The sequence below is a fragment of the Oryx dammah genome, unplaced genomic scaffold (genome assembly GCF_014754425.2).
Source record: "Oryx dammah isolate SB20612 unplaced genomic scaffold, SCBI_Odam_1.1 HiC_scaffold_13, whole genome shotgun sequence".
NCBI classification, from domain to species: Eukaryota; Metazoa; Chordata; class Mammalia; order Artiodactyla; family Bovidae; genus Oryx; species Oryx dammah.
Genome location: NW_024070197.1, coordinates 17,617,865 through 17,643,309, shown reverse-complemented (window position 1 = coordinate 17,643,309; position 25,445 = coordinate 17,617,865). Strand labels below are relative to the sequence as shown.

At 40.1% G+C, this 25,445-nt stretch overlaps 1 protein-coding gene across 1 annotated transcript; it reads right to left on the bottom strand.

The window, feature by feature from the left end:
- Positions 1-294: 294 nt before the first annotated feature.
- LOC120872533 (zinc finger protein 345) lies at positions 295-19,699 on the bottom strand. Its single transcript, XM_040252990.1, has 3 exons — positions 19,574-19,699; positions 18,713-18,778; positions 295-2,823 (listed from the first exon to the last, which is right to left on the bottom strand). The coding sequence occupies exon 3, from the start codon at positions 2,744-2,746 to the stop codon at positions 1,283-1,285; it is 1,464 nt and encodes a 487-aa protein (XP_040108924.1). The 5' UTR covers positions 2,747-2,823; positions 18,713-18,778; positions 19,574-19,699; the 3' UTR covers positions 295-1,282.
- Between the last annotated feature and the right edge of the window lie 5,746 nt (positions 19,700-25,445).

Here is a 25,445-nt window from a genome sequence, read left to right as displayed (position 1 = left end):
TAACAATGATGATGGCTAAATTAACCAAGTATTTATTATGTGATAGGCACAACTGTAGAATCCCCATAATTTGCTTCAGAACCACACTAATTATGCCCACAGTACCATAAACACATCACATATGCACATAAAAGGATCTGGAAGAATGAGCAAGTTAGTTAATGCTGGGGAAGTAACTAAGTTCAGGGATGTTAGCCAAAGGGAAGTAAGATTTTACGGATGATGTATAAATCATGTAAAGCAGGAGAGATCTACACATTATCTTTAAAATGAACAACAAATAAAGCAGACACATTCAAAAGGGGCCAACAAAGTAACTCTTTATGATGAAAAATTTTTTCTGTATTTGACAAAAATAAGGGTTTGATAAAAACAGGTAAATACTTTAATGCCAGTGGAACTGTAACAATATATTTACAGAGAAAGAATATTAAAAGCTGGTTATAGCATGATCATACTTCTTTCAAAAGCAATGCCAGATATAATCTTAAAGGATTTGCTCCAAAAATTTGACAGTGATTATCTATGACTGGTAAGATTACAGATAACTATATCTATTTTTAACTCATATTTACATTTTTATGTAGGAAAATTGTTCTGCAAAAAGAACAGTATAAAGTTTATAAAAGAAAAATAAAACAACCTTCCAAAACAAAAAGTACATATCCATAAGACATTAAAGGATATGTAAAAGTAACCATAACTTAACACAAACAGAGTGAAAAACAGATACAAATGCAGATATGCAAATTTGAAAACATACTGAAGTGATATTTAAGCTTTATATGTATAAAAATATACTATCAAGCAACAATAAAAATATAAAAATAGATATGGTTATTGAATAAATGATATTAGTATGAGAAATGGGGGAGAGAGAAAAAGGGTAAATTTAGACCCTCAATAATAATTTAAAATAATTTTGAAATGGATAAGCAATTCTGTATAATACACAAAAAAATAAGAACATTAAAAAGAAAGTAGCAAGGTTAGCCCCTGAATAAATTTCAATGTTTAAAATAAAGGCAATATACAATAAAAGATTTTTCAATTTTTAATATTAACAAGTGTGAATTTTCTGAAAATAGTGAAGGAATGAATTTAGATAAAAATCTTCTAATATTTTATTCAGATTGGTTTAAAAAAAATTTTTTTTATATGAATTTTCTCAGACTGACTGGTAAAGTATAAGTAAGGTATATGTACTTTAATTACATTTGTGGGCATTCTCACTAGTATGAATTTTCTTATTGTATGCTTCCTTAACTATATAATTCCAACTTTATAGAGTTTCTAATTCACAGAGCTTCTCACCAGCATGATTTTTCTTATGTTGCTGAATTTCTGAACCCCTCCCCAAAGCTTTCCCACATGCCTTACATTCATAAAGCTTCTCAGCAATATGCATTCTCTGATGCTGAGTAAAGGTTGAGCTAGTACCAAAAGTCTTCCCACATTCCTTACATTCATAGGGTTTCTGACCAGTGTGTATTCTCTGGTGCCGATTAAGAGCTGAGCCACTACTAAAGGACTTTCTACATTCTCTACATTCATAGGGTTTTTCACCAGTGTGAATTAGCTGGTGTTGGATAAGTTTTGAGCCACTACTGAAAGCCTTCCCACATTCCTTACATTCATAAGGTTTCTCACCAGTATGAATTCTCTGATGTTGAGTGAGGTCTGAACCACTACTAAAGGCCTTCCCACATTCCTTACACTCATAGGGTTTCTCACCAGTGTGCATTCTTTGATGCTGAATAAGTTTTGAACCACTTCTAAAGGCTTTCTCACATTCCTTACACTCATAAGGTTTCTCACCAGTGTGAATTCTCTGATGTTGAGTGAGATCTGAGCCACTATTGAAAGCCTTCCCACATTCCTTACACACATAAGGTTTCTCACCAGTGTGAATTCTTTGATGTCGAGTAAGGGCTGATCCAAAACTAAATGCTTTCCCACATTCATTACATATATACGGTTTCTCACCGGTATGAATTCTCTGATGCCGAGTAAGGGCTGAACCACTACTAAAGGCCATTCCACATCCTTTACATTCATAAGGTTTCTCACCAGTGTGAACTCTTCGATGCTGAGTAAGGTTGGAACCACTGCCAAAGGCTTTTCCACAATCCTTACATTCATAAGGTTTCTCACCTGTGTGGATTCTGTGATGCCGAGTAAGGGCTGATTCAAAACTAAACGACTTCCCACATACCTTACACTCATAAGGCTTTTCACCACTGTGGATTATCTGATGTCGAATAAGGCCTGATCCAAAACTAAAGGCTTTCCCACATTCCTTACATTCATATGGTTTCTCACCAGTGTGAATTCGCTGATGGTGAGTAAGGTTTGAGCCACTACCAAAGGCCTTCCCACATTCATTACACTCATAAGGTTTTTCACCAGTATGAATTCTTTGATGGTAAGCAAGATTTGCACCACTACCAAAGGCCTTGCCACATTCTTTACATTCATAAGGTTTCTCACCAGTATGAATTCGCTGATGTCGAATAAGGACTGATACAAAACTAAAATCCTTCCCACATTCCTTACATTCAAGGAGTTTCTCATCAGGATGAATTCTCTGATGCTGGGTATTAAAAGTGGGCATGTCTTCAGGAGTAAATATCATTTGACTGAAATGTCCTTCCTGAGATTCCTGTTTTCTCTCAAACTGGCTTTTACATTCCCAATCACCTCTGAAACGTGAGTACGCAATGCTGTTTTTTATAAGTCTTTCCATTATCTCCCACCAGGACGATTCTATTCCATAAATATCCTTTTCAGAAATTATTCTTGGTCTCAACTTTGATTCACAGTCTGAAAGAAAATATAAAAACATTCACTTTTTTGTGCGTGTGTTCTGGGAGAATTAAGCTTTTATAATAGATATGAAAAGACTTAAATTCATTTTCATAAAAAGTAAGTGGCTTATACAGTTCTCATTTATGATTGGACACTTTGATAAACAGATAAAGGAAATGGAATGAGAAGAAACACTAGAAGGTGAAAGACTTATTTAGGAAAACAGTTTCAGTCAATCATTCCTAAATAGTGATTTAGATAAAAACACCCTAAAGAAGTAGGGATCTCAATAATTATAAATATGTCCAGGCCCCACCCCAATTTTATTAGAGGATAAAACTAGTATCATATACATTTAAAAATGAGCATAATTGTCATTTAACTCATTTCTTAGGGTTGTTTAGAGCTTTAAGTAACTATACTAGGAAGGAAACTTCTAGGATAGATGGTCATAAATTGCATCCCTGAAAGAGACAGAAGAGAAAGTTACTCTAGATATAGTAGCATCTTGATGAAAGATTAATGAACTGAATAAGTCTGGATTAGCAATAAAGGAGGAAGATTCTTTTGTGGTTAGAATATAGTTTGTTTATGCCATTTGATAAAATCCATGTTTACTTAGAAAGTCTATGAGGTTAATCGTGGGAGAACAAAAAAGGGGACTTGCAAAGGCCACAGCAGAGTAATTGAGAGTTTAGTTCTAAAGTCACAGAAAAGGAATGATAAGATAGGATGTGATACTTGTAGAAAATTACAAGGATGCAGATAGATGAGTTCTCTGAACATCAGTGGTTATTGAAATGATTCTGAAATCACATATAATGTTTTTACACAGTAGTATAAAATAATGCCACCATGTTTGGTAGCTGTCATTTTGGAAGACCTAAAAGTGACTGGAAAAGGATTCAAAGACATCAATTAAGACCTTGAACAAATAAACAACTCAAGTCCCCAGAGGTAAAAATATTTCAGCTCCAGTCTTTTTCTGCATTACTCAAACAACAAGCTTGTTTAGACTAGGTCTAAATATGTCTTGGGGCTTCTCAGGTGGCACCAGTGGTAAACAACCAGGCTGCCAATGCAGGCGATGTAAGAGACATGGGTTCAATTCCTAGGTTGGGAAGATCCCCTAGAGGAGGGCATGGCAACGTATTCCAGCATTCTTGCCTGGAAAACCCCATGTACAGAGGAGCCTGGTGGGCTGCAGTCCATAGGGTGGCAAAGGGTCAGACACGACTGAAGTGACTTAGCATACACGCACGCAGCCCTCACTGGGGACTTAGAGCTTCAACATATGAATTAGAGAAGAGAGGACACAATTGAGCACATAATATTCACTAAAGCAAGAGTCATAGGAGCAGAGTGATACTGCTCTAACTGGAACCATGTTCATATAATCAAATCAACAAGAATGGATTAAAATTAATTTAAAAAATCAAACAGATTACAAACAGGAACAAATGAACCTAAAAGTATTTCAAATGAATAACACAGCCACACTGAAGGAGGGGATTAAGAAATGAATTCAAATAAATTTGAACACAGTATTTTAACTATGTACCCTTATTCTGAAGACAAATACTGAGCTCCATTTAGTAGGTTTGGTAGTTACTGTAGTATAGGTTAGGAAATCTAAAACTATGTTATATTATAGAATTGAACAAATTAGTAAATATAATGAGGATAATGAGAGTCAGGTTTTTAATTATTGGAGAAGGGAGATACAAATCTGGAACAGGATTAAGACCAGACTGAATACTGTAGTCCTATCACTCAGATCTTGGTTTCTATATTCTTTACAGCAAGAAACCAGGCTATTTAGAAAAATTACTTACTTCAGGCTGGAGCCAGGAGAGTAATTAGAAATAAGCCTGTAACATCTTGGGCCAGAAAGAGAGGAAATGCTCAAAGAATCATGAGGAAAATCAAAAGTATAAAGAAGCCTGCCTGAATAGACTCCCATTGACCAAATCTGGGACAATTTGAGTATCAAAATAAATGGTAACATTATATAACACAGTGAATAAATGAAAATCTACAAATATATACTGATATAACAAATGAACAAATAAGTGAGTGATAAGGGAATGCTCTCCTTCACAGTCAAATACCAACTAATTAATACAGACAAAATCAATTTCACTGTGTTGTTTCCTAGGGACAAGAGTATTCTCTTACATAACCACAATATAGTCACTAAAATAAGAGATTTTAACAACAGTGCATTATAGTCAATATACAATTTTGTGTGTGTGTGTGTGTGTGTGTGGTCATGTGTGGATGTGAAGCAATGACAACCTACTCCAGTATTCTTGCCTGGCAAATCCCATGAATGGAGGAGCCTGGTAGGCTGCAGTCCATGGGGTCGCTAGAAGTTGGACACGATTGAGCGACTTCACTTTTCACTTTCATGCATTGGAGAAGGAAACAGCAACCCACTCCAGTGTTCTTGCCTGGAGAATCCCAGGGACGGGGGAGCCTGGTGGGCTGCTGTCTCTGGGGTCGTACAGAGTCGGACACGACTGAAGTGACTTAGCAGCAGCAGCAGCATGGATGTGAACATTGGACTGTGAAAAAGGCTGAGCACTGAAGAACTGATGCTTTTGAATTGTGGTGTTGGAGAAGACTCTTGAGAGTCCCTTGGACTGCAAGGAGATCCAACCAGTCCATTCTGAAGGAGATCAACCCTGGGATTTCTTTGGAAGGAATGATGCTAAAGCTGAAGCTCCAGTACTTTGGCCACCTCATGTGAAGAGTTGACTCATTGGAAAAGACTCTGATACTGGGAGGGATTGGGGGCAGGAGAAGAAGGGGACGACCGAGGATGAGATGGCTGGATGGCATCACTGACTCGATGGACACGAGTCTGAGTGAACTCTGGGAGTTGGTGATGGACAGGGAGGCCTGGTGTGCTGCGATTCATGGGGTCGCAAAGGGTCGGACACGACTGAGTGACTGAATTGATGCATGCATATATAGAGACAGAGAACAACTACAAATTCACATAGGAATGATAATACAAATGGAATAAAATGTAAACTGCTGGTGATTCTGAGCAAAGAGTACCCAAGAATACTTTGTATTATTCTTGTAACTTTTCTGCAATTTGAATAAAAATTTAAATTAATCAAAATTTAAAAGTTACCAAAAACAAAGTAACACACAGTCCTAAGTAATTCTCATGTTAAATTTGAGCCTAAATAGAAATATAAAATACTTAGAAATAAAGTGAAAAGGAGAGTAATATATATAAAAAACCTGGACACAGGAAAACTACCCCCTCAAAAGAAAATTTAATAACATTAAACTCCTTTAAAAAAAAAAACTGATTTGAATTCAACACTGCAAGAAACTCAAAACACAGCAGGAAAAAATTAATGAAGATAAAAACAGAATATAAAAATGTTAAAATACCTAAGATTCAGAAAACTCAAACCTTGCTTTTGAAAAGAATATGAAGACTGCTGATTAAACATATATGTATGCTATTTCCTTTAGGTATTGTCCCAAAACACCATTAAAAGGACCAAACAATGACAGTTTCATAATGTTAACTGCTGGCAAGAGTACAGGTATGACAGATATTACTGATTGCCTCCTTCAACATCATCCCTCTCCTACTTTGCTACAAGAATTTTTTTCCATCAATTCCAGAAAATGAATCATGCTTTGTCTAAGCCAGTGGTTATGAATTCTGATTGCTATCAGAATCAATTGGATAGCTTTAAAAAAAAATATTCTAAGACTTGAACCCCACTCCAGACAAATTAAATCTTAATGTTTGTCTAGTCATCTTGTATGAGCTTAAGTCACTGTGACAGCACGCTAGAATTATCAGATGATCTTGTATTTAAATTTTTTTTTTAATTTAATTTTTGGCTGCACTGGGTCTTTGTTGCTGTGTGCCAGCTTTCCGTAATTGCGCTGAGCAAGGGCTACTCTCTCGTTGCAATGCATAGGCTTCTCACTGCAGTGGCTTCCCTTGCTGTGCAGCAGAGGCTCTAGTCAAATGGGCTTCAGTAGTTGCGGCACAACAGCTCAGTAGCTGCAGCTTGTGGGTCCTAGAGTGCAGGCTCGGTAGTTGTGGGCACAGGCTTAGTTGCTCCATGCCATACAGGATCTTCCCAGACCAGGGATCGAACCTGTCTCCTGCACTGGAAGGCGGATTCTTAACCACTGGACCACCATGGAAGTCCCTGGTGATCTTTATTTTTTTATTGGATAATTAGAGGATAATTGCTTTACAGTGTGTGGGTTTGCTGGTTTCTGATGTGGTGGTGGTTTGGTCTCTAAGTCGTGTCTGACTCTTGCAACTCCATGAACCATAGCCTGCCAGGCTCCTCTGTCCATGGGGATTCTCCAGGCAAGAATACTGGAGTGAGCTGCTATTTCCTTCTCCACCTGGTGATCTTTGAAAATTGATGATTTCCAAGCTCTATCCCAAACCAGTTAAATCAGAATTGCTAGAGGTGGGACCCAGACAGGAGTAACAGAAGTTAAGAACAACCAGCTTAAATTAAATGAAATAATTAACCCTCTATTCTATTTGTTGCAATTGTGTCTTTCTGCCTTATGGAGCCAAAAGTAACCTAAATGGCAGTAGAAAAACAGGGCTGACAAAGAGTTGGGTATATTGTGAAGTGAATAAGCCATGGTGAAGTTTAACTTGGAAATATTTACTGAAGTCTAAAGTGTGTTCCCTGGGCTAAAGTATGGGCTTCCCTGGTGGTTCAGTTGGTAAAGAATCTGCCTGCAATGTGGGAGACCTGGGTTAGATCCCTGGGTTGGGAAGATCCCCTGGAGGAGGGCATGGCAACCCACTCCAGTATTCTTGGGTGGAGAATCCCCATGGACAGAGGAACCTGGAGGGCTGCAGTCCACGGGGTGGCAAAGAGTCAGACACAGCTGAGCACACAGAGCACACACAATGTCTGTGCACTTTTTATCTCCATAATTTCACTATTAATGTATACCTTAGAGAAGACACGTACATAGATGTTCACTGGAGCAATGCTTGCCACAGTGATTTAACTATATAAAATCTAAATCTCTAAAAACCATAAAATCATCAAACATACCACAGTATTATAAAATATGGCCTTACATGAAGTAATTAAAGTGAGCTCTATACTTAAATGAACAATTCTCCGCAAATAATAAAAAAGTAAGCTTCAGAACAGTAACAATAACTGTTGTTGTTTAGTCGCTAAGTTTTGTCCGACTTTTTGTGGCCCCATGGACTGCAGCAGTCCAGGCTCCTCTGTCCTCCACTATCTCCTGCAGTTTGCTCAGATTCATGTCCATTGAGTTGATGATGCTATCTAGCCATCTCATCCTCTGCTGCCTGCTTCTCCTGTTGCCTTCACTCTTTTCCAACATCAGGGTCTTTACCAATGAGTCAGCTCTTCACATCAGGTGGCCAGAGTATTGGAGTTTCAGCTTCAGCATCTGTACTTTCAATGAATATTCAGAGTTGATGTCCTTAAGGATTGACTGGTTTGATCTATCTGCAGTCCAATCCAAGGAAATCTCATGAGTCTTCTTTAGCACCACAGTTTGAAAGCATCAGTTCTTTGGCACTCAGCCTACTTTATGGTCCAGAGAAGGCAATGGCGCCCCACTCCAGTAACCTTGCCTGGAAAATCCCATGGACAGAGGGGCCTGGTGGGCTGCAGTCCATAGGGTTGCTAAGAGTCAGACACAACTAAGCAACGTCACTTTCACTTTTCACTTTCATGCATTGGAGAAGGAAATGGCAACCCACTCTAGTGTTCTTGTCTGGAGAATCCCAGGGACGGGGGAGCCTGGTGGGCTGACGTCTAGGGGGTTGCACTGAGTCGGACATGACTGAAGTGACTTAGCAGCTACTCTATGGTCCAGCTCTCATATCCGTACATGATTACTGGAAAAACCATAGCTTTGACTTTGTGGACCTTTGTTGGCAAAGTGATGTCTCTTTTTAATATGCTGTCTAGGTTTGTCATAGGTTTCTTAACTACTAAATGACACTAAGTAAGTGGTTAGGCCCTGTTTTAAGGGCTTTACATGAACCAACTCAATCCTTGGACCAATCTTATAATGCAGTTACTTTCCACATTTTGCAGGATGTACTTATAATTCTTTTTATACAGAAATATTTTTCAATGAAAAACAGTACCACATACACATTTATATGTGTATGCATTTTGGGAAGGGACATGCCTCGAGGCATGTGGGATCTTAGTTCCTCAACCAGGGATCAACCTAGATGCCCTGCAGTGGTTAGGAAGTTTAGAGTCCTAATGACTGGACCACAAAGGAATTACTCATGTATATACATTTTTTAATAGGATAAATAATTAATTGATAACAGCAGCTACCTTTGGGTACTTTGGGTAGATAGCTCAGTTAAGTCTCTCAGTCGTGTCTGACTCTTTGTGACCCCATGGGCTGTAGCATGCCAAGCTTCCCTGTCCTTCACCAACTCCCAGAGTTTACTCAAACTCATGTCCATCGAGTTGGTGATGCCATCCAACCATCTCATCCTCTGTCATCCCCTTCTCCTCCTGACTTCAATCTTTCCCGGCATCAGGGTCTTTTCAAATGAGTCAGTTCTTTGCATTAAGTGGCCAAAGTACTGGGAGTTTCAGCTTCAGCATCAGTCCTTCAAATGAATATTCAGGACTGATTTCCTTTAAGATTGACTGGTTGGATCTCCTTGCAGTCCAAGGGACTCTCAAGAGTCTTCTCCAACACCACAATTCAAAAGCATCGATTCTTTGGCGCTCAGCTTTCTTTATGGTCCAACTCTCACATCCATACATGACTACTGAAAAAAACATAGCTTTGATTAGACGGACTTTTGTTGGTTAATGTCTCTGCTTTTTAATACATTGTATAGGTTGGTCATAGCCTTCTTCCAAGGAGCAAGCGTCTTTTAATTTCATGGCTGCAGTCACCATTTTCAGTGATGAGCCTGGGTAGGTTCCTAGGATTGGGGATTGTAGTTACATGGATATGAACCCCATCATAACACAAAAATTTTTATAACAAAATTATTAGTTATATTATAATTATCATTTAACTAAAAATAAAATTTAAAAAGGAAAACACTAGCACTCAGCCTAAGAGCTGCTCATTGTTTATAATGGCAATAATTTATAAGCAAACCATGTTTAAAAAAAAGGGAGCTGGGTAAAATGGTAACATGATGAAGCCATTACAACTCATGGTAAAGATAAATGTATAACAACATGGACAGTTGTTCACATTGTATTTTGGCATGATAAAGATGGGTTATAAGTCAGTAGCCAGAATATGATCACATTTAGAAAACAATTCTAAGTGTTGACAGCAGTTGTCTTTAATTGACAGGATTACAGATAACTTCTGTTACTTGTTTGTGCTTCTCCAGTTTTCAAATTTGTTGTAATAAATATTTTTTTTGTAATGAAAGGAATAGCGAATACAGCTATCTTCAGAATAGTGATATATCTGAGCAGGTATTCAAAGATTTAAAAGAAAAGAAATGATCAAAACATGGCACAAGTAAAGCACAGAGACATAAATTTTAAAAATTCAAATATATAGGGACTTCCGTGGTGGTCCAGTGGTTAAGATTCCACCTTGTAGTGCAGGGGACTTGGATTCAATCCCTGGTCAGGGAACTAAGATCTCACATGCTGTGCAGCAATTCAGTCCACATGCTGCAACTACCAAGTGCTCTGGAGCCCTTACACCACAACTAAAGAGCCCATGTGCTGCAAATGCTGGACTACTGAGCCCACACACCACAACTGGACACCACAAGCAGTAACTGGAATGTCTGTGTGCTGCAAGGAAAGATCCTGCATGATGCAATGAAGATCCTGCATGCTGCAACTGAGACCCAACGTAACCAGATAAATACATTAAAAAAAATTCAAATTGATAATGCAAACTATTTAATAGTTTAACAAGTAGGCAATGCACAACATAATGTACCACTCTTATGCTAAGTGAAGTAAGGAGGACAGAGAAAGAAAAATACTATATGAGCTCACTTATATGTAGAATTTAAATAAATAAACAAAAACCAAGTGCATAGATATAGAGAACACACTGTTGGTTGCCAGAGATGGGGTCAGGAGTGAGTGGAATGGGTAAAGGAAGTCAAAAGGTACAAACTTCCAGTTATGAAATAAGTCTTGGTGATACAATGTATAGTATGGCATATATTTGATACTGTATTGCATATTTGAAAATTGCTGAGAGAAAATCTTAAAAGTCATAAGAAAACACAATTTTTATACTATGTATACTGATGGATATTAGACTCCCTGTGGTGATCACTTTATAATACAGTTGACCCTTGAATAGCATGGGTCTGAACTGACTAGTTCCACTTATATGTGGTGTCTTTTTCAGTAGTAAATACTACAATGCTACAGGATCAGAGTCCCTTGGACTGCAAGGAGATCCAACTAGTCCATCCTAAAGGAAATAAGTGCTGAATATTCATTGGAAGGACTGATGCTGAAGCTGAAACTCCAATACTCTGGCCACCTGATGCAAAGAACTGACTCACTGGAAAAGACCTTGATGCTGGGAAAGCTTGAAGGCGGTAGGAGAAGGAGACGACAGAGGATGAGATGGTTGGATGGCATCACCAACTCGATGGACATGAGTTTGAGTAAACTCTGGGAGTTGGTGAAGGACAGGGAGGCCTGGCGTGCTGCAGTCCATGGTGTTGCAAAGAGTCAGACACGACTGAGCAACTGAACTGAACAGAACAGGATCTGTGGTGGATAAAATCTGAGAATGCAGATACAAAGGAACCATGGATATGGAGGACCAACTATAAGTTATATGAAGATTTTTTAATGCAGAGTCAGCGCTCCTAACCCCCACATTAAGGGTCAACTGTATATACAAATGTTGAATCATTATGTTGTACACCTGAAACAAATATAATGTTATATGTTGATTAAACCTCAACAACAACAAAAAAATCCTTCAAGACCTACCCAAAGACTTTTGGGCAACCACTTTATACCATAATTGATTTAGAGATCCCAAGAATGGGAAATAAAGGAAAGGGAAGCTAATATTTACTGAATTTCTGATGTGTACCAAGTGTACCATTGGCATCACTGACTCAATGGACATAAGTTTGAGCAAACTCTGGGAGATGGTGAAGACAGGGAAGCCTGGCATGCTGCAGTCCATGGGGTAGCAAAAAGTCAGATACGACTTAGCAACTGAACAACAACCAAGTGTTTTACACATCTTTCATTCTCAACATTGAGAATGAGAACCTCTCATTCACAGGTTAAGCAGCTCACAGGTGGTGTAGCTGAGATCAGATACCACATTTGACACTGCTGCTGCTGCTGCTGCTGCTGCTGCTGCTAAGTCACTTCAGTTGTGTCCGACTCTGTGCGACCCCATAGATGGCAGCCCACCAGGCTTCGCCATCCCTGGGATTCTCCAGGCAAGAACACTGGAGTGGGTTGCCATTTCCTTCTCCAATGCATGAAAGTGAAAAGTGAAAGTGAAGTCACCAAGTCGTGTCCAACTCTCAGCGACCCCATGGACTGCAAGCCACCAGGCTCCTCCGTCCATGGAATTTTCCAGGCAAGAGTACTGGAGTGGGGTGCCATTGCCTTCTCTGACATTTGACACTAGAGCCCATAATTTTTACACCATGTTACAGAGGCTAGTGTAAATTAAAAAAAAAAAAAAACCTGAGGGATGGTTTGTTTCTTTTTTTCTGACGGAGTCTATATTTAAACTAAAGTGATATTGAGAATAGATGGCAAAGAGGGAGGATAGTTGTGAAAAGGGGGAGGTTTTGAGGAGATTGGGAAAGAGAAGTGGAAAGGGTATTTAAAAAAGAAATATAATATAGGGAGAACAGTAAAAGGAACCATGCACAACGACTTGATTGGACCTGAATGTTATTAAAATAAAAATATTAAACAATACATATCTGATTCTAAGTTTATATCTCCTTTTTATATCCCTCACTTCAAAAATGTATTTGAGGAGGCTAAGAATAAAAGAAAAAAATAAATCATACACAAAGGTCATATATGATAGGTACTCAATATCAAATCTCAGGCTAAGATATGCTATAATTGATCACATGTGAAGTGCTCAAATTCCTGGCAGTCAATGCAGAAGGGAAATACTATATACAATGGATTAAATTCTTCCTATTTACCAAGTACTATTTTAGGAGATAAGCAAGACCTTGCTGAAAAACATGTAGAAGATGTAATATCAATTGAGAGGTTAATGTTATTATTAGAAGACTTCTCAAATTATACTCACATGATTATAGATACAATGCAATCCAATCAAATCCCAAAAGATGTTTGAGTGGAACCAAGCTATTTCAAAAATTTATATGGATATGAAAAGAACACAAACAGCCAAGATATTCTTAAGGAAGAAGAAGGTAAGAGGATTTGCTCCAAATATTCCAAAGTCACAGTGAATACTTAACAGCTATTTTAATAGCATAGTATTGTTGTGAGGGGAGACAAACAGAGCAATAGAACAAAATAAAAAGTCCAGAAACAAGACGTAGCCATAATGTGTGCTAAGTCGCTTCAGTCATGTCCTACTCTTTGCGACCCTATGGACTGTAGCCCACCAGGCTCCTTTGTCCATGGGATTCTCCAGGCAAAGAGTACTGGAGTGAGTTCCCATACCTTCTTCCAGAAGATCTTCCCAACCCAAGGATAGAACCCACATCTCTTATGTCTCCTGCATTGGCAGGCAGGTTCTTTACCACTAGCACCACCTTTGTAACTATAATGGCACTGCAGCTCAGTGTAAAAAAGATGAACTTTCCAATAAATGATACTGGAGCAACTGGATACTCACTTGGGGGATAAAATGAAATTGAATCTCCACCCTACACTAATCAATTCCACAAAGTGTAAAGACAGAAATGTTAAGGTAAAAACCTAGGGAGCTTTTAGAAGCAAACACAAGAAAATCTTCATTACCTCAAGGTAGCAGAAAATTTCTTTAAAAAGCACTAACTACCGAAAAAGATTTCATCACATTGAAATCCAAAACCTCTACTCACCAGAAGGCATCAGAGTGAAAAACCAAGCCAGAGCAGAAGATAATTTTTGTCACATATGCAACTGCCAGTAAATTAAAATATGCACGCACGCATGTGCGCCCAGTGACTTCAGTCATGTCCAACTATTTTGCAGCCTCATGGACTGCAGCCTGCCAGGCTCCTCTGTCCATGGGATTATCTCAGAAAAAATATTGGGTGGGCTGCCATTTCCTCCTTCAGGAGATCTTCCCGACTCAGAGATCGAACCCACATCTCCTGCATCTCCTGCATTGGAAGGTAAATTCTTTACCACTGAGCCACAAGGGAAGCCCAAACTAAATAGAGATGATACATAATATATGTATTATGTATATAGATTACACACACACACACACATATATATATATATTCAATTGCTATAAATCAGTCAGAGAAAAACAACCCAATTAAAAACTGGCAAAATATCTGAACAAATATTTCACAAAAGGAGATATCTCCTGTAGCTCATACAGTAAAGAATCTGCCTGCAGTGCAGGAGACCTGTGTTAGATCCCTGGGTCAGGAAGATCCTTTAGAGAAGGGAATGGCATCCTACTCCAGTATTCCTGCCTGGAGAATCCCATGGACAGAAGAGCCCGGTGGGCTACAGTCCATGGGTTTGCAAAGAATTGGACATGACTGAGTGACTAAGCACACAGGTGGGCAAGAACTGATGTTCAATTTCACTGATAATATAGGCATATCAGTGAAATGTGGTAATACTAGATATTTAATTGGCAAAAGTTTTAAAGTGTGACAATGCCAAGAGCTGGCATGACTATAAACAAAAGGAATCTTTGTTACTGCTGATACAAGTAAAAAACTTGCACAGTATCTTTAGAAACCAGTTTGGCATTGTCTAGTAAAACTGAAGATGTACAAACCCTAGCCCTCAACAACTGAATTACAATTTTATTACATATTAAAGAAATATAAGCACACATGTACCAAAATATCTGCACAAAATATTCAGTCACATTGTGTATAACACTCAAAAACTGTAAGCAAGTCAATTGTCCATGAAGAATAGAACAGATTAGTAAATCGATACTATTATACAGTGAGACAGTATGTATAGGGCAATTGAAAAAATGAACTATAGTTATGGGAAATATGAATGAAGTTCACAAATATTTTTAATGAAAAAAAGACATAAAAGAATGTCTGTTCATACAAAGATAGAAAATGGACAAAAACTAACTTACGTGATTTTGGAATTCATATCAAAGCTCTAAGTGAAAGACAAATGATCACAGTGGTTATCACCAGAAGAGCATAATTGTTTATGACTGTGGAGGAGTATATCAGAGGCTGCTTTACAAACAGCTGTATTCTTTTTCTTGATTCCTTACATGGGTGTTTATAATTATTTGCACAACTGGGTGTCAAATGCCATTTCTATATATAATTTGAAAAAATGAAGACATAGGCATTCAAATAAATATGCATCTCTAAAAATGTTTCAAACATTAAATTATGTGGGAAGACACTGAGAGGGTTGCCAGGAGCCAGCGTGAGGAACTCTGCCCATGGCAAAGGTCTTGAGGAAGGAGACTTCAGCATATGCAAAGGCAGGATCGAGCCTCAGGAAACCCCCTGTTCCCGAGCATCTACCCCCCAAACCAGAGTCTGTTTTATGCTCTCACCTACACCTCTGACTTTACGGGGGGCTCTCCCCCACCACCACCTCTCTCGGAGAAGGAGTGGACTTGCAGTTCCAGTTAATAAAAATTCCTGGGTGTGACAAGAGTGTTTCAACTTACAAACTCCTCTGAAGGTTCTCTAGCCTGCCTGAGTGGGTTCATCCGGCCACATGTGATTGTTTACAGCCTCCCAACTGTGAGAGGCACGAGATGCTTTAAACTTTCTATATACAGACTCTTGAGAAGTTAGAAAATTATTAGTATAGTATAGTAGATTGATTAGAAATTATATTGGTGAAGGGTTTTCATTTGTTGAGCCAATATTTGCTGCTAAATCTCCATATTCCTTGCCCTTATAATGAATATAACTAGCATATAGGAAAAATAAGTATTAACCTTTAAGATTAATCATGTTAAACCTTAGGCTAAGTAAATTCCTTTCTTGATTGTAACCCACTACACCCTCACCCTAAAGGAATGCAACTTTATTTGGAGGGTGGCGCTTGGTTTAAGAAAAAATCACCCCTGGAAAAAATAAGTTTTCTGGTTGACTGACCATTATCAGAAAGGGCCATAAAATGTCAGCAGGCCTCATGGCCAGAAGATGATGTAAAACCCATAAGACCTTTGTATAATTTTATATGAAGCACCTGATTTTGACAAGGGTCAGGTCTGCTGACCCCCACGTGACTCTGTATTCATCCCTATGTATAACAAAAAATATATAAGCAAACCTGAAAAATAAAGAAGTCGGATCAGTTTCTGGAAAGACTGATTCCCCCATTGTTTCTTTCTTGCTCCCCGTTTTTCTGGCTGAATTTCCATCTGGCGCGTGGGTGCTCGCCACGTCTACTTACTTGCCCTGGCTTCTAAGATTCGTGAAAGAGGGAGCCCAAGGTGGGGCACCCTCCAATACTGAAACGGGTGCCGGTGGCCCAACATAGATAGTGCAAACTCCTTGTCTTGGAGTTTTATTGGTATCCCACGTAAACCAAGTTATTCAGCATCTTTTTCTCCACTAATATTTCCTACTACACTATCCGTTTCTAATCTCTCTATGTATCTGTAATTAAATAAGTTTTTTCCTAGAACGCCGATTCCATCTCCCCTTCGAATTACCCTGGATCCACCGGGGCTGGACCCTGGCAGAGGGTAACAGGCAGGAAGGCTAGGGACCCCCAAGTGGAGGATATAGACTGCAAGTGTCAGATTTTTTTTTCCTTCTTTGTACAAAATTAAAAGGAGGTTTCTTTTAAAATTCTGTGTTGCCATGACGACACCTGGTTCCACCTGAACTTAACTTTTCTCAAACCTTGAGCTAACCGATGTGTTTTTATTATGGAAATGTTTTTCTTAAGCTATGTTTAATGAACTATGTATTTACATTAGACTCTGTCTTTTTTCAAGTCGTTTCCACCTAAGACTCAGAACCTATAATGGCTCAACAAACCAGTATGTTTTATTCATGGAAATGTTCTCTTAAGCTCTGTTAATGAGACTATGTATTTGCTTGGAAACCTGTCTTTTTTCAAGATTCATGTCAAATGTTTGACATCTCAGGGGCTCATCCATGATTCTTCAGGACAAGATAAGTATGCTTGGAGCTCTAGTTCTTTGTTCTCCTAGCAAACACGTTTTCTGCCGTACTTTACTAGCTCCACGGTATGCTTGTGTGTATGACTGACTGAAAGAGACACACATGTGTGAACCAAGAGCTGTGTTCCAATCTGCAGTTCCACAGTGACCTCACATGGCTTACGGCAGATACCCTGTTGCGGGATTATACCGACCTGCTAATGTCAAGAGGCACCCAATGTCTCCTCCAGGGGAGCAGCCAGAGATGGATGAAACATGTAGACTAAACTCTCCTTTCTCAATCAAACTTTCTAGTCTCTTTGACCATTTCATAAATTCCTGAGAATTAAAACTACTAACCTAATCTGTTGGATCATAGACTTTCAAGAGATTTGTGATCAATGCTGTTACTGTGTACTGTTCCATAGGTCCCAAACTTGAAGAGCCCCAAAGATGAAAGGCTCATGTTGCTATGAGCCGTGAATGATGTCGGGATTCTTGGCCTCCTCCGGAGGATAGGAATTCGATCTGGGGCCAGTGACAAGGCTTGATAGCTCAGAGCTTTTGTGTAATAAAGTTTTATTAAAGTATAAAACAGATAGAGAAAGCTTTTGACATAGACATCAGAAGTGGGCAGAGAGAGTGCCCCCTTATATACCTGTTAGCAAGCTGCTAATTAGAGAAAGGAAATGTCTAAAAACTCTGAGAGCGGCACCAGGCCATTCACCCACAACTGAATTTTTGAGATAGCACTGGCACAGGGTGAGTCATCCCGGGCCATAAAATGATTGACATGAATCTTGAAGAAAGGCAGGGTTCCAAGCAAATACATAGTCTCATTAACATAGTTTAAGTGAACATTTCCATGAGTAAAACATACTGGTTTGTTGAGCCATTATAGGTTCTGAGTCTTAGGTGGAAACGACTTGAAAAAAGACAGAGTCTAAGGTAAATACATAGTTCATTAACATAGCTTAAGAAAAATATTTCCATAATAAAAACACATTGGTTAGCTCAAGGTTTGAGAAAAGTTAAGTTCAGGTGGAAACAGGTGTCATGGCAACACAGAATTTTAAAAGAAACCTCCTTTAAATATTGTATAGAGAAGGAAAAAAAAGGTCTGACATTTGCAGTCTTATTTCCTCTGCTTGGGGGACCCTAGCCTTCCTGCCTGTTACCCTCTCAATACTTAAATATAATTTTATGTTAAAATGTATACTACAAATGGTAAATACTAAATAAATTCAATTTTAAAAACCACATTTTATATGTGTACATAAAACATACTATCAAAAGGTAGCATTGGTTTTAACTGGAAATTTAATTTTCTTCATTGAGGATAGCTGTATGTTTGTAATTAAAGATAATTCCACTTTTATAATAAAAAAGTTTTTTAAGACAGCTTAAAGAAAAATTAAATCATTTGACAAATTAGGAAGAGAAAGTCATGTATGTGGATTGGGGTTTAGAGCAAATCACATTTCTCAAAGGAAAAAAATTCCATGGATCAGGTCACCTGACAGGCACGAAATTTTCAAGAGAAGGAAAGCAAGTCATATCTTGACAAAGAAAAGAGCATTTCGGGAAACAAGGGGAAATGATAAGCTACCTTGCAGGTGCCTTGTGGATGGTCAACAGGCATTCTTCACTCTGGAAGACTGCAAGTAGAGCAGAGCTGGGGAGGGAGAAAGGAGTCAGGAAAAATCAGGTTCTTCTGGGAGTCCAAGTCAATCTACCATCTACAGATATTAGCCCAGAAAAGGCTTGTGCATCCTGCTCAATACCAGCATAACAGAAGTACAGGGTCATTTGCAGTTCTGGGCAGACTGCCCCTGGGCTCCAACTCCTGGGAACAGAGTGCTGGAGTCACAAAGACACAGACAAAGGCGGCCCACACCTACAGTGCTATATGGATACATAATCATAGAAACTCACTCATACCACGGGGCACTCAGGCACCCCAGAGGGCCACTCAATCATATACACTCTGGGGACAGTCAGTCACGATCGCAGTCAAAGGCACCCCCAGGTACTCACATCCCCATTGACAACCCATCACGGGGACACAATGACAACAAATTCAGACGCACCCTACCCACCAACAATATCAGAAACACACCCCCAAGGGGAAATAGTTAGAAATGTCACAGTTAAGCCACCCCACGCCCACCGCTCAGCAAATGTTCATAAATACACACACAAAGTGGATACACAGCTTTGCAACCGCAGTCAAAGAACTTCACACTCACAAACAGTGCCACACCCGGTCACAAAGTTAAACTCCGTCACACATGCACCATTATAACTACAAATCAATCCCGCCTCCCCGCCTTTACAGTTTGGTACAGGGTCACACAGACAGAGACACAATCACAATCAGACACACACTTCTCACAATCTCCCCTTCCCAGCTGGCTGGCTCCCGTAGAGGCCGGAAGTTCCGGACACGCCCAGCTCCAACCCATCTCACCTATGATTCCTCAGGTCTGTCTGGTCAGCACCGCTCTACTGTACTTGAAACAAATAAAGCCCAGCAGCTCCCACAGCACCCAGAGGCTATTTGCCCCTACCCGCCAGAAAAACCCGCCCACTCCTCAGGAGAAGGTCTGCTTCTCGCGGGAGGGAGCACCAGACCTAGAGGCCTCTGGGAGATGTAGTCCAGAGAGAGAGCGCGCGAGAGCGGCTGCTAAGAGCTTATCTCCAATTTAGAGAGAGGCTCTAAAAGCTATCCTGAGTTCCCCGTGGCGAGGAACCTGGACCTGGCAGTGCACCTGAGGCTTCCGCGAGTCTCAACTGACAAGAATTCCATGAGCAAACTTTAGTCAAGCCGACTTCACTGACTCCATCACCCTGTCCACTGGCTATAAACCCCGAGCGACTGTTATATACCAAGTTGAGGTAAATCTCTCTTCCCTATTGCAATAGTCTTTAATAACGCTTTCCTTATGTGTATAACTTGTTTGGTGCAACTTCTCTTTGACACAGCCCAGCCTCAAGTTTCTGTTGAAGCTCTCGCAGGTTTTGGCGCTCACCCTGCAACATAGTGAGCCCCACGGCATCCCGGGAAATGTAGTCCAGGACTTCGCCAACGGCAGGACGGACTCTGACAAGGAAAACTGCGTTCCCTAGGCTCGGAGGCGGGGCCTGGCCTCAGCTAAACGCACAGGAGGCTGCTCCAGGTTACGCTTTGATCTGGGAGCGCTCAGATGCTCTTGAGACAAGCTGCTGAGGAACGTATTGGGGAACCAGAAGGGAGAACCCGAATGTGGAACATGAGTGTCTGGGACCAAAGCAGCCTCGGGAGTTTAAAGGGGAGAAATTCACAAGTCCAGACACATGAGAGAGTGGGTAAAGGAGGGTCCCAGTGTGAGACCATGATGAGATTGAGAGTGTGACTACATTTAGGGGTTAGCTGAATGAAAGAGACTGCATGCCGTGAGGGAGAGGTAGCACCAAGATTATGAGTGGTTTTGTGAGGATAGAGGGTCATATTGTGGGCTTGTGTGGTTGGGAGTGTGTGTGTGTGTGTGAGAGAGAGAGAGAGAGATATGCATGATTGTGGGTCACTGTATGGGTGGCTGAGATAGTGGAAAAATCTGAATCCTCTCAGCCGCATTTCCTCTTCTGTTGTGCCCAAGTCGCAAAATCTCCCAATGACCACCAGGGAGCTGGTAGGTATCCGATGCAAAAGCAAGAGAGTTTTTATTACCAAGCTCGAGCTGGGGCTCCCACCGGCACCATCGCAGCGGCTATATGGAAGGAGCCCCGAGTTTTGGGTTACACTGCTTATATAGGGAATATTCAGGTGAAAGGGTAACAAAAAGGGGTGTTCAGGCTGAAGGACTACTGATTGGTTACCCTCTTCTATAGGGTCGTGTGTGGATCTCTGATTGATTTTTTTTCACTTACACGGTGAATCATTATTTCATAAAGGTAAATCACTTCCAAGGTAAATCACAAATGTAAATCATTACTTCCAAGGTAAATCACATATCCTTGAACTTAAAGTCAGGAGGTTTATCCTAAGGGCTGTTTGGTTCGTGCATAGCGGGGCAAGTTTAGGCAATATCCAAAGTCTAAGTGTGTTTGCCCGGTACCTTTGCAAAAATCGAATTCTTTTACAAGATGGAGTAGCTCAGGCTCTACACTTCAAATGGAGATATTTGATCAAAAACAGAAGTAGTGACATTTGAAGATATTTGGATAAAGAGCACCAAGCAGAGAAAACAACTAAACATAAATGCTGTGGGTTAGACATAGCCTCTCAATAGACACAAATTTGAGCAAACTTCGGGAGATAGTGAAGGACGGGGAAGCCTGACAGGCTGCTGTTCATGGGGTTGCAAAGAGTCGGACACGACTGAGTGATGAACAATAACAACAAGCCATAAGCCTGGTATATTCAGTGAGCAGCAACTAGGACAGTGTGACAAAGTGGAGAGTAGTAAATGAGATGAAACAGCTAATGAGAAGACTGATTATGGAAAATATTTTATGAAGTTTGGTTAGTCTTAGATGTAAAAGCAATAGTGGGTTTTGAACAGAAGAGTGACATGATTTTATATTTAAAAGAAATCATTTGGAGTGCTGAGTAGAGAGTAGGGTGTAGGGGGACACTAGCCAATGGGCTGGTGGAATAATCCAGATAAGAGATAATGGTGACTCAGTCTAGGGTGATGGCAGTGGTAGTTATGAGAACTAGTTGGATTCTAGATGCATTTTGAAGATAGAGCTAAATGGATTGGGTAATAGATTTGATGAGGGAAATGAGAGAAAAAGAGGAACCTAGGCCAACCCACATATTTTTAGATCAAGAAACCAGAATTGTCATTTACTGAGGTAAAACTAGAATGAACAAGTTTTAGTGGGCAGGTCATTTGTCTTTGCTCTGCTGAACCTCTGAGTTCAGTAAGGCAAGATGAGAATTCTATGGAAATCTATTAAGATAAAAGTAAATATAGTAACAGGTTGTTTGGGATTAAGTGGTGGCATCCTAGAGATATGTCCACATCCTAACTCCCAAGACCTGTGAATGTGACCTTATTTGGGGAAAAAAAAAGGGGGGGTGGTTTTTTGCAGATGTAATTAAGATAAGGATATCTAGGTGAGATTATCCTGGATTATCTGGATGTTACGTATATCCACTTACAATAAACAGAAGATGAGAAGACATAGAAGAAGGCCATATGAGGAAAGAGGCAGAGACTGAAGTTAAGCAGCAACAACCGAAGAACATCTGAAGTATTCCTGATTTTTGCCTTGTGTTTTGGGAATGCCTTGATTTTTCTTGGCTTTTTACATACTTTGTAATTTTTTTGATGTTGTTGAAAGCCATTTGTTTAGGACAGTAGTATGCAGGAAAAGGTTAACATAGCAGAGTTGAGAAAACATATCCTTTAAAGGCCTGCTTGAAGTTTGGCTCTTGATTTACAACTAGAATTTAAGATTCTGAGAAGATTGCCATTATCCTAATTGGTAAGAATGGCTCACTATGTCTACAATGTTTGTTCAAACAATGTAATTTATGCTAAATACTTGCTTTCCTTCTGAGAGTCTGAAATTCTGGTATGTGCCAGGCAGAGCCTGCCTATGCAGCCAAGCCCCAATGAAAATACTAGATACTGAGTTTCTAACGAGCTCCCCTGGTTGTTACCATTTCACATGTACTGTCACAACTCGTTCCTGGGGAATTAATGGCCTTTGTGACTCCACTGGGAAAGGATCCTTGGAAACATGGGGCTGGTTTTTCCTGAAGTTTGCCCAGTGCACCTTTTCTTTTTGCTGATTTTGCTTTGTATTGTTTTCCTGGAGTTCTCCCAGTGAATCCTTGAAGCTTGGAGGGAGGGTTGATCTTGGAGTCTGGCAACACCATAGAAACTAAGGAAAATAATTTTTATACCTGAATTGGCATATATTTCCTTTTGTAAAGCCTTTAGGTGTGGAGTTTTGAGTTAATCTAGTTAGGAGTTTTAACAGCTAAGCAAATTCATACAGTTTCATTGTATTTATGTAAATTTCAAAGATAGCTAAGTGACAAATCAAGATATTATACTAACAAGACAGTGGTCAGTTGGTATCTTGGGGTCAGAAATGATCACAGGGGGTGGGCGTTTCTTCTTGAGGTACCAACAAGGTACCAACATACCAAGATTCTCCGCTTGTATGACGTTACCCTGAACTTCCACATTCTATGTCCTTTTCTTCAGGTATTTTCGATTTCACAATTCAAATATTTAAAGATTACCTGATGATTTTGAAAATATTGAAAGAACTACTCCTCCATCAGAAAGTTTAGACATATATCTAAATGGTAAGCACAGTTCAAGAGGGAGGGGACACATGCATACTTATGGCTGATTCATGCTGTACAGCACAAACCAACAACATTGTGAAGGAATTATCCTCCAATTAAAAATAAAAAAATAAATGATAATCTCATAAAAAAGGAACAAAGTAAAAAACAGCTGGCAAGTATTATTTTCAGCAAAAATAATAGCTCAGACATGAATAACATTTACAAAATACTAATGTAACCATGAAAATTAATTTAAACTAATTTAGGTGTAATTGGAACAAGGTAAGTGTTTGCTGTTGTGAAGGATACTGGAGGAGGTGCTCCCATGGTTTCTCAGACAGGGGACCCTCCACCCCCCTCGCCCCAGTTCAGTTCAGTTCAGTCACTCAGTCGTGTCCAACTGTTTGCGACCCCATGAATCGCAGCATGCCAGCCCTCCCTGTCCATCACCAACTCCCGGAGTTCACCCAAACTCATGTGCATTGAGTTGGTGATGCCATCCAGCCATCTCATCCTCTGTCGTCCCCTTCTCCTCCTGCCCCCAATCCCTCCCAGCATCAGAGTCTTTTCCAATGAGTCAACTCTTCTCATGAGGTGGCCAAAGTATTGGAGTTTCAGCCTCAGCATCAGTCCTTCCAATGAACAGCCAAGACTGGTCTCCTTTAGGATGGACTGGTTGGCTCTCCTTGCAGTCCCAGGGACTCTCAAGAGTCTTCTCCAACACTACAGTTCAAAAGCATCAATTTGGTGCTCAGCTTTCTTCACAGTCCAACTCTCACATCCATACATGACTACTGGAAAAACCATAGCCTTGACTAGACGGACTTTTGTTGGCCAAGTAATATCTCTGCTTTTTAATATGCTATCTAGGTTGGTCATAACTTTCCTTCTTTTAATTTCATGGCTACAGTCACCATCTGCAGTGATTTTGGAGCCCCCCCAAATAAAGTCTGACACTGTTTCTACTGTTTCCCCATCTATTTGCCATGAAGTGATGGGACCAGATGCCATGATCTTCATTTTCTGAATGTTGAGCTTTAAGCCAACTTTTTCACTCTCCTCTTTCACTTTCATCAAGAGGCTTTATAGTTCCTCTTGACTTTCTGCCACAAGGGTGGTGTCATCTGCATATCTGAGGTTATTGATATTTCTGGCAATCTTGATTCCAGCTTGTGCTTCTTGCAGCCCAGCATTTCTCATGATGTACTCTGCATATAAGTTAAATAAGCAGGGTGACAATATACAGCCTTGATGTACTCCTTTTCCTATTTGGAACCAGTCTGTTGTTCCATGTCCAGTTCTAACTGTTGCTTCCTGACCGGCATACAGATTTCTCAAGAGGTAGGTCAGGTGGTCTGGTATTCCCATCTCTTTCAGAATTGTCCACAGTTTATTGTGATCCACACAGTCAAAGGCTTTGGCATAGTCAATAAAGCAAAAATAGATGTTTTTCTGGAACTCTCTTGCTTTGTCGATGATCCAATGGATGTTGACAATTTGATCTCTCGTTCTTTTGCCTTTTCAAAAACAAGCTTGAACATCTGGAAGTTCACGGCTCACATATTGCTGAAGGCTGGCTTGGAGAATTTTGAGCATTACTTTACTAGCGTGTGAGATGAGTGCAATTGTGCGGTAGTTTGAGCATTCTTTGGCATTGCCTTTCTTTGGGATTGGAATGAAAACTGACCTTTTCCAGTGGTGCCCCATAAATCCTCCCTTTCATCCAGCCAGGGCTTGTGGGATAAGAAGTGTCCTCCCGTCCAGGCCGAGACTCAGGACCTTTCTGCCCACCAATGTGTCAGATGCCCCAGGAGGCGAGCTTGTGATGAGAATTACACCCTCCTTCCAGAAGTATTTCCACAGCTCTGGACTACATTTCCCAGGGGGCATCGCGTTCACGGCTACTTTCCGTCGAAAGATCGCTTGGGCTTCTTGTCCTAGTTCCCACAGAGGGTCACCAGTTTGTAGAGGAAGAGCTGCGCGGAGTCCTAAGTTGAAACTTGTGTTCTAGATGCGGCCTGGAACTGGTTGACGCTTTGCCACAGAT

Bases quoted from the DNA above. Each gene is read 5' to 3' on its own strand.
- LOC120872533 (XM_040252990.1), bottom strand. From the start codon at position 2,746: ATGGAAAGACTTATAAAAAACAGCATTGCGTACTCACGTTTCAGAGGT.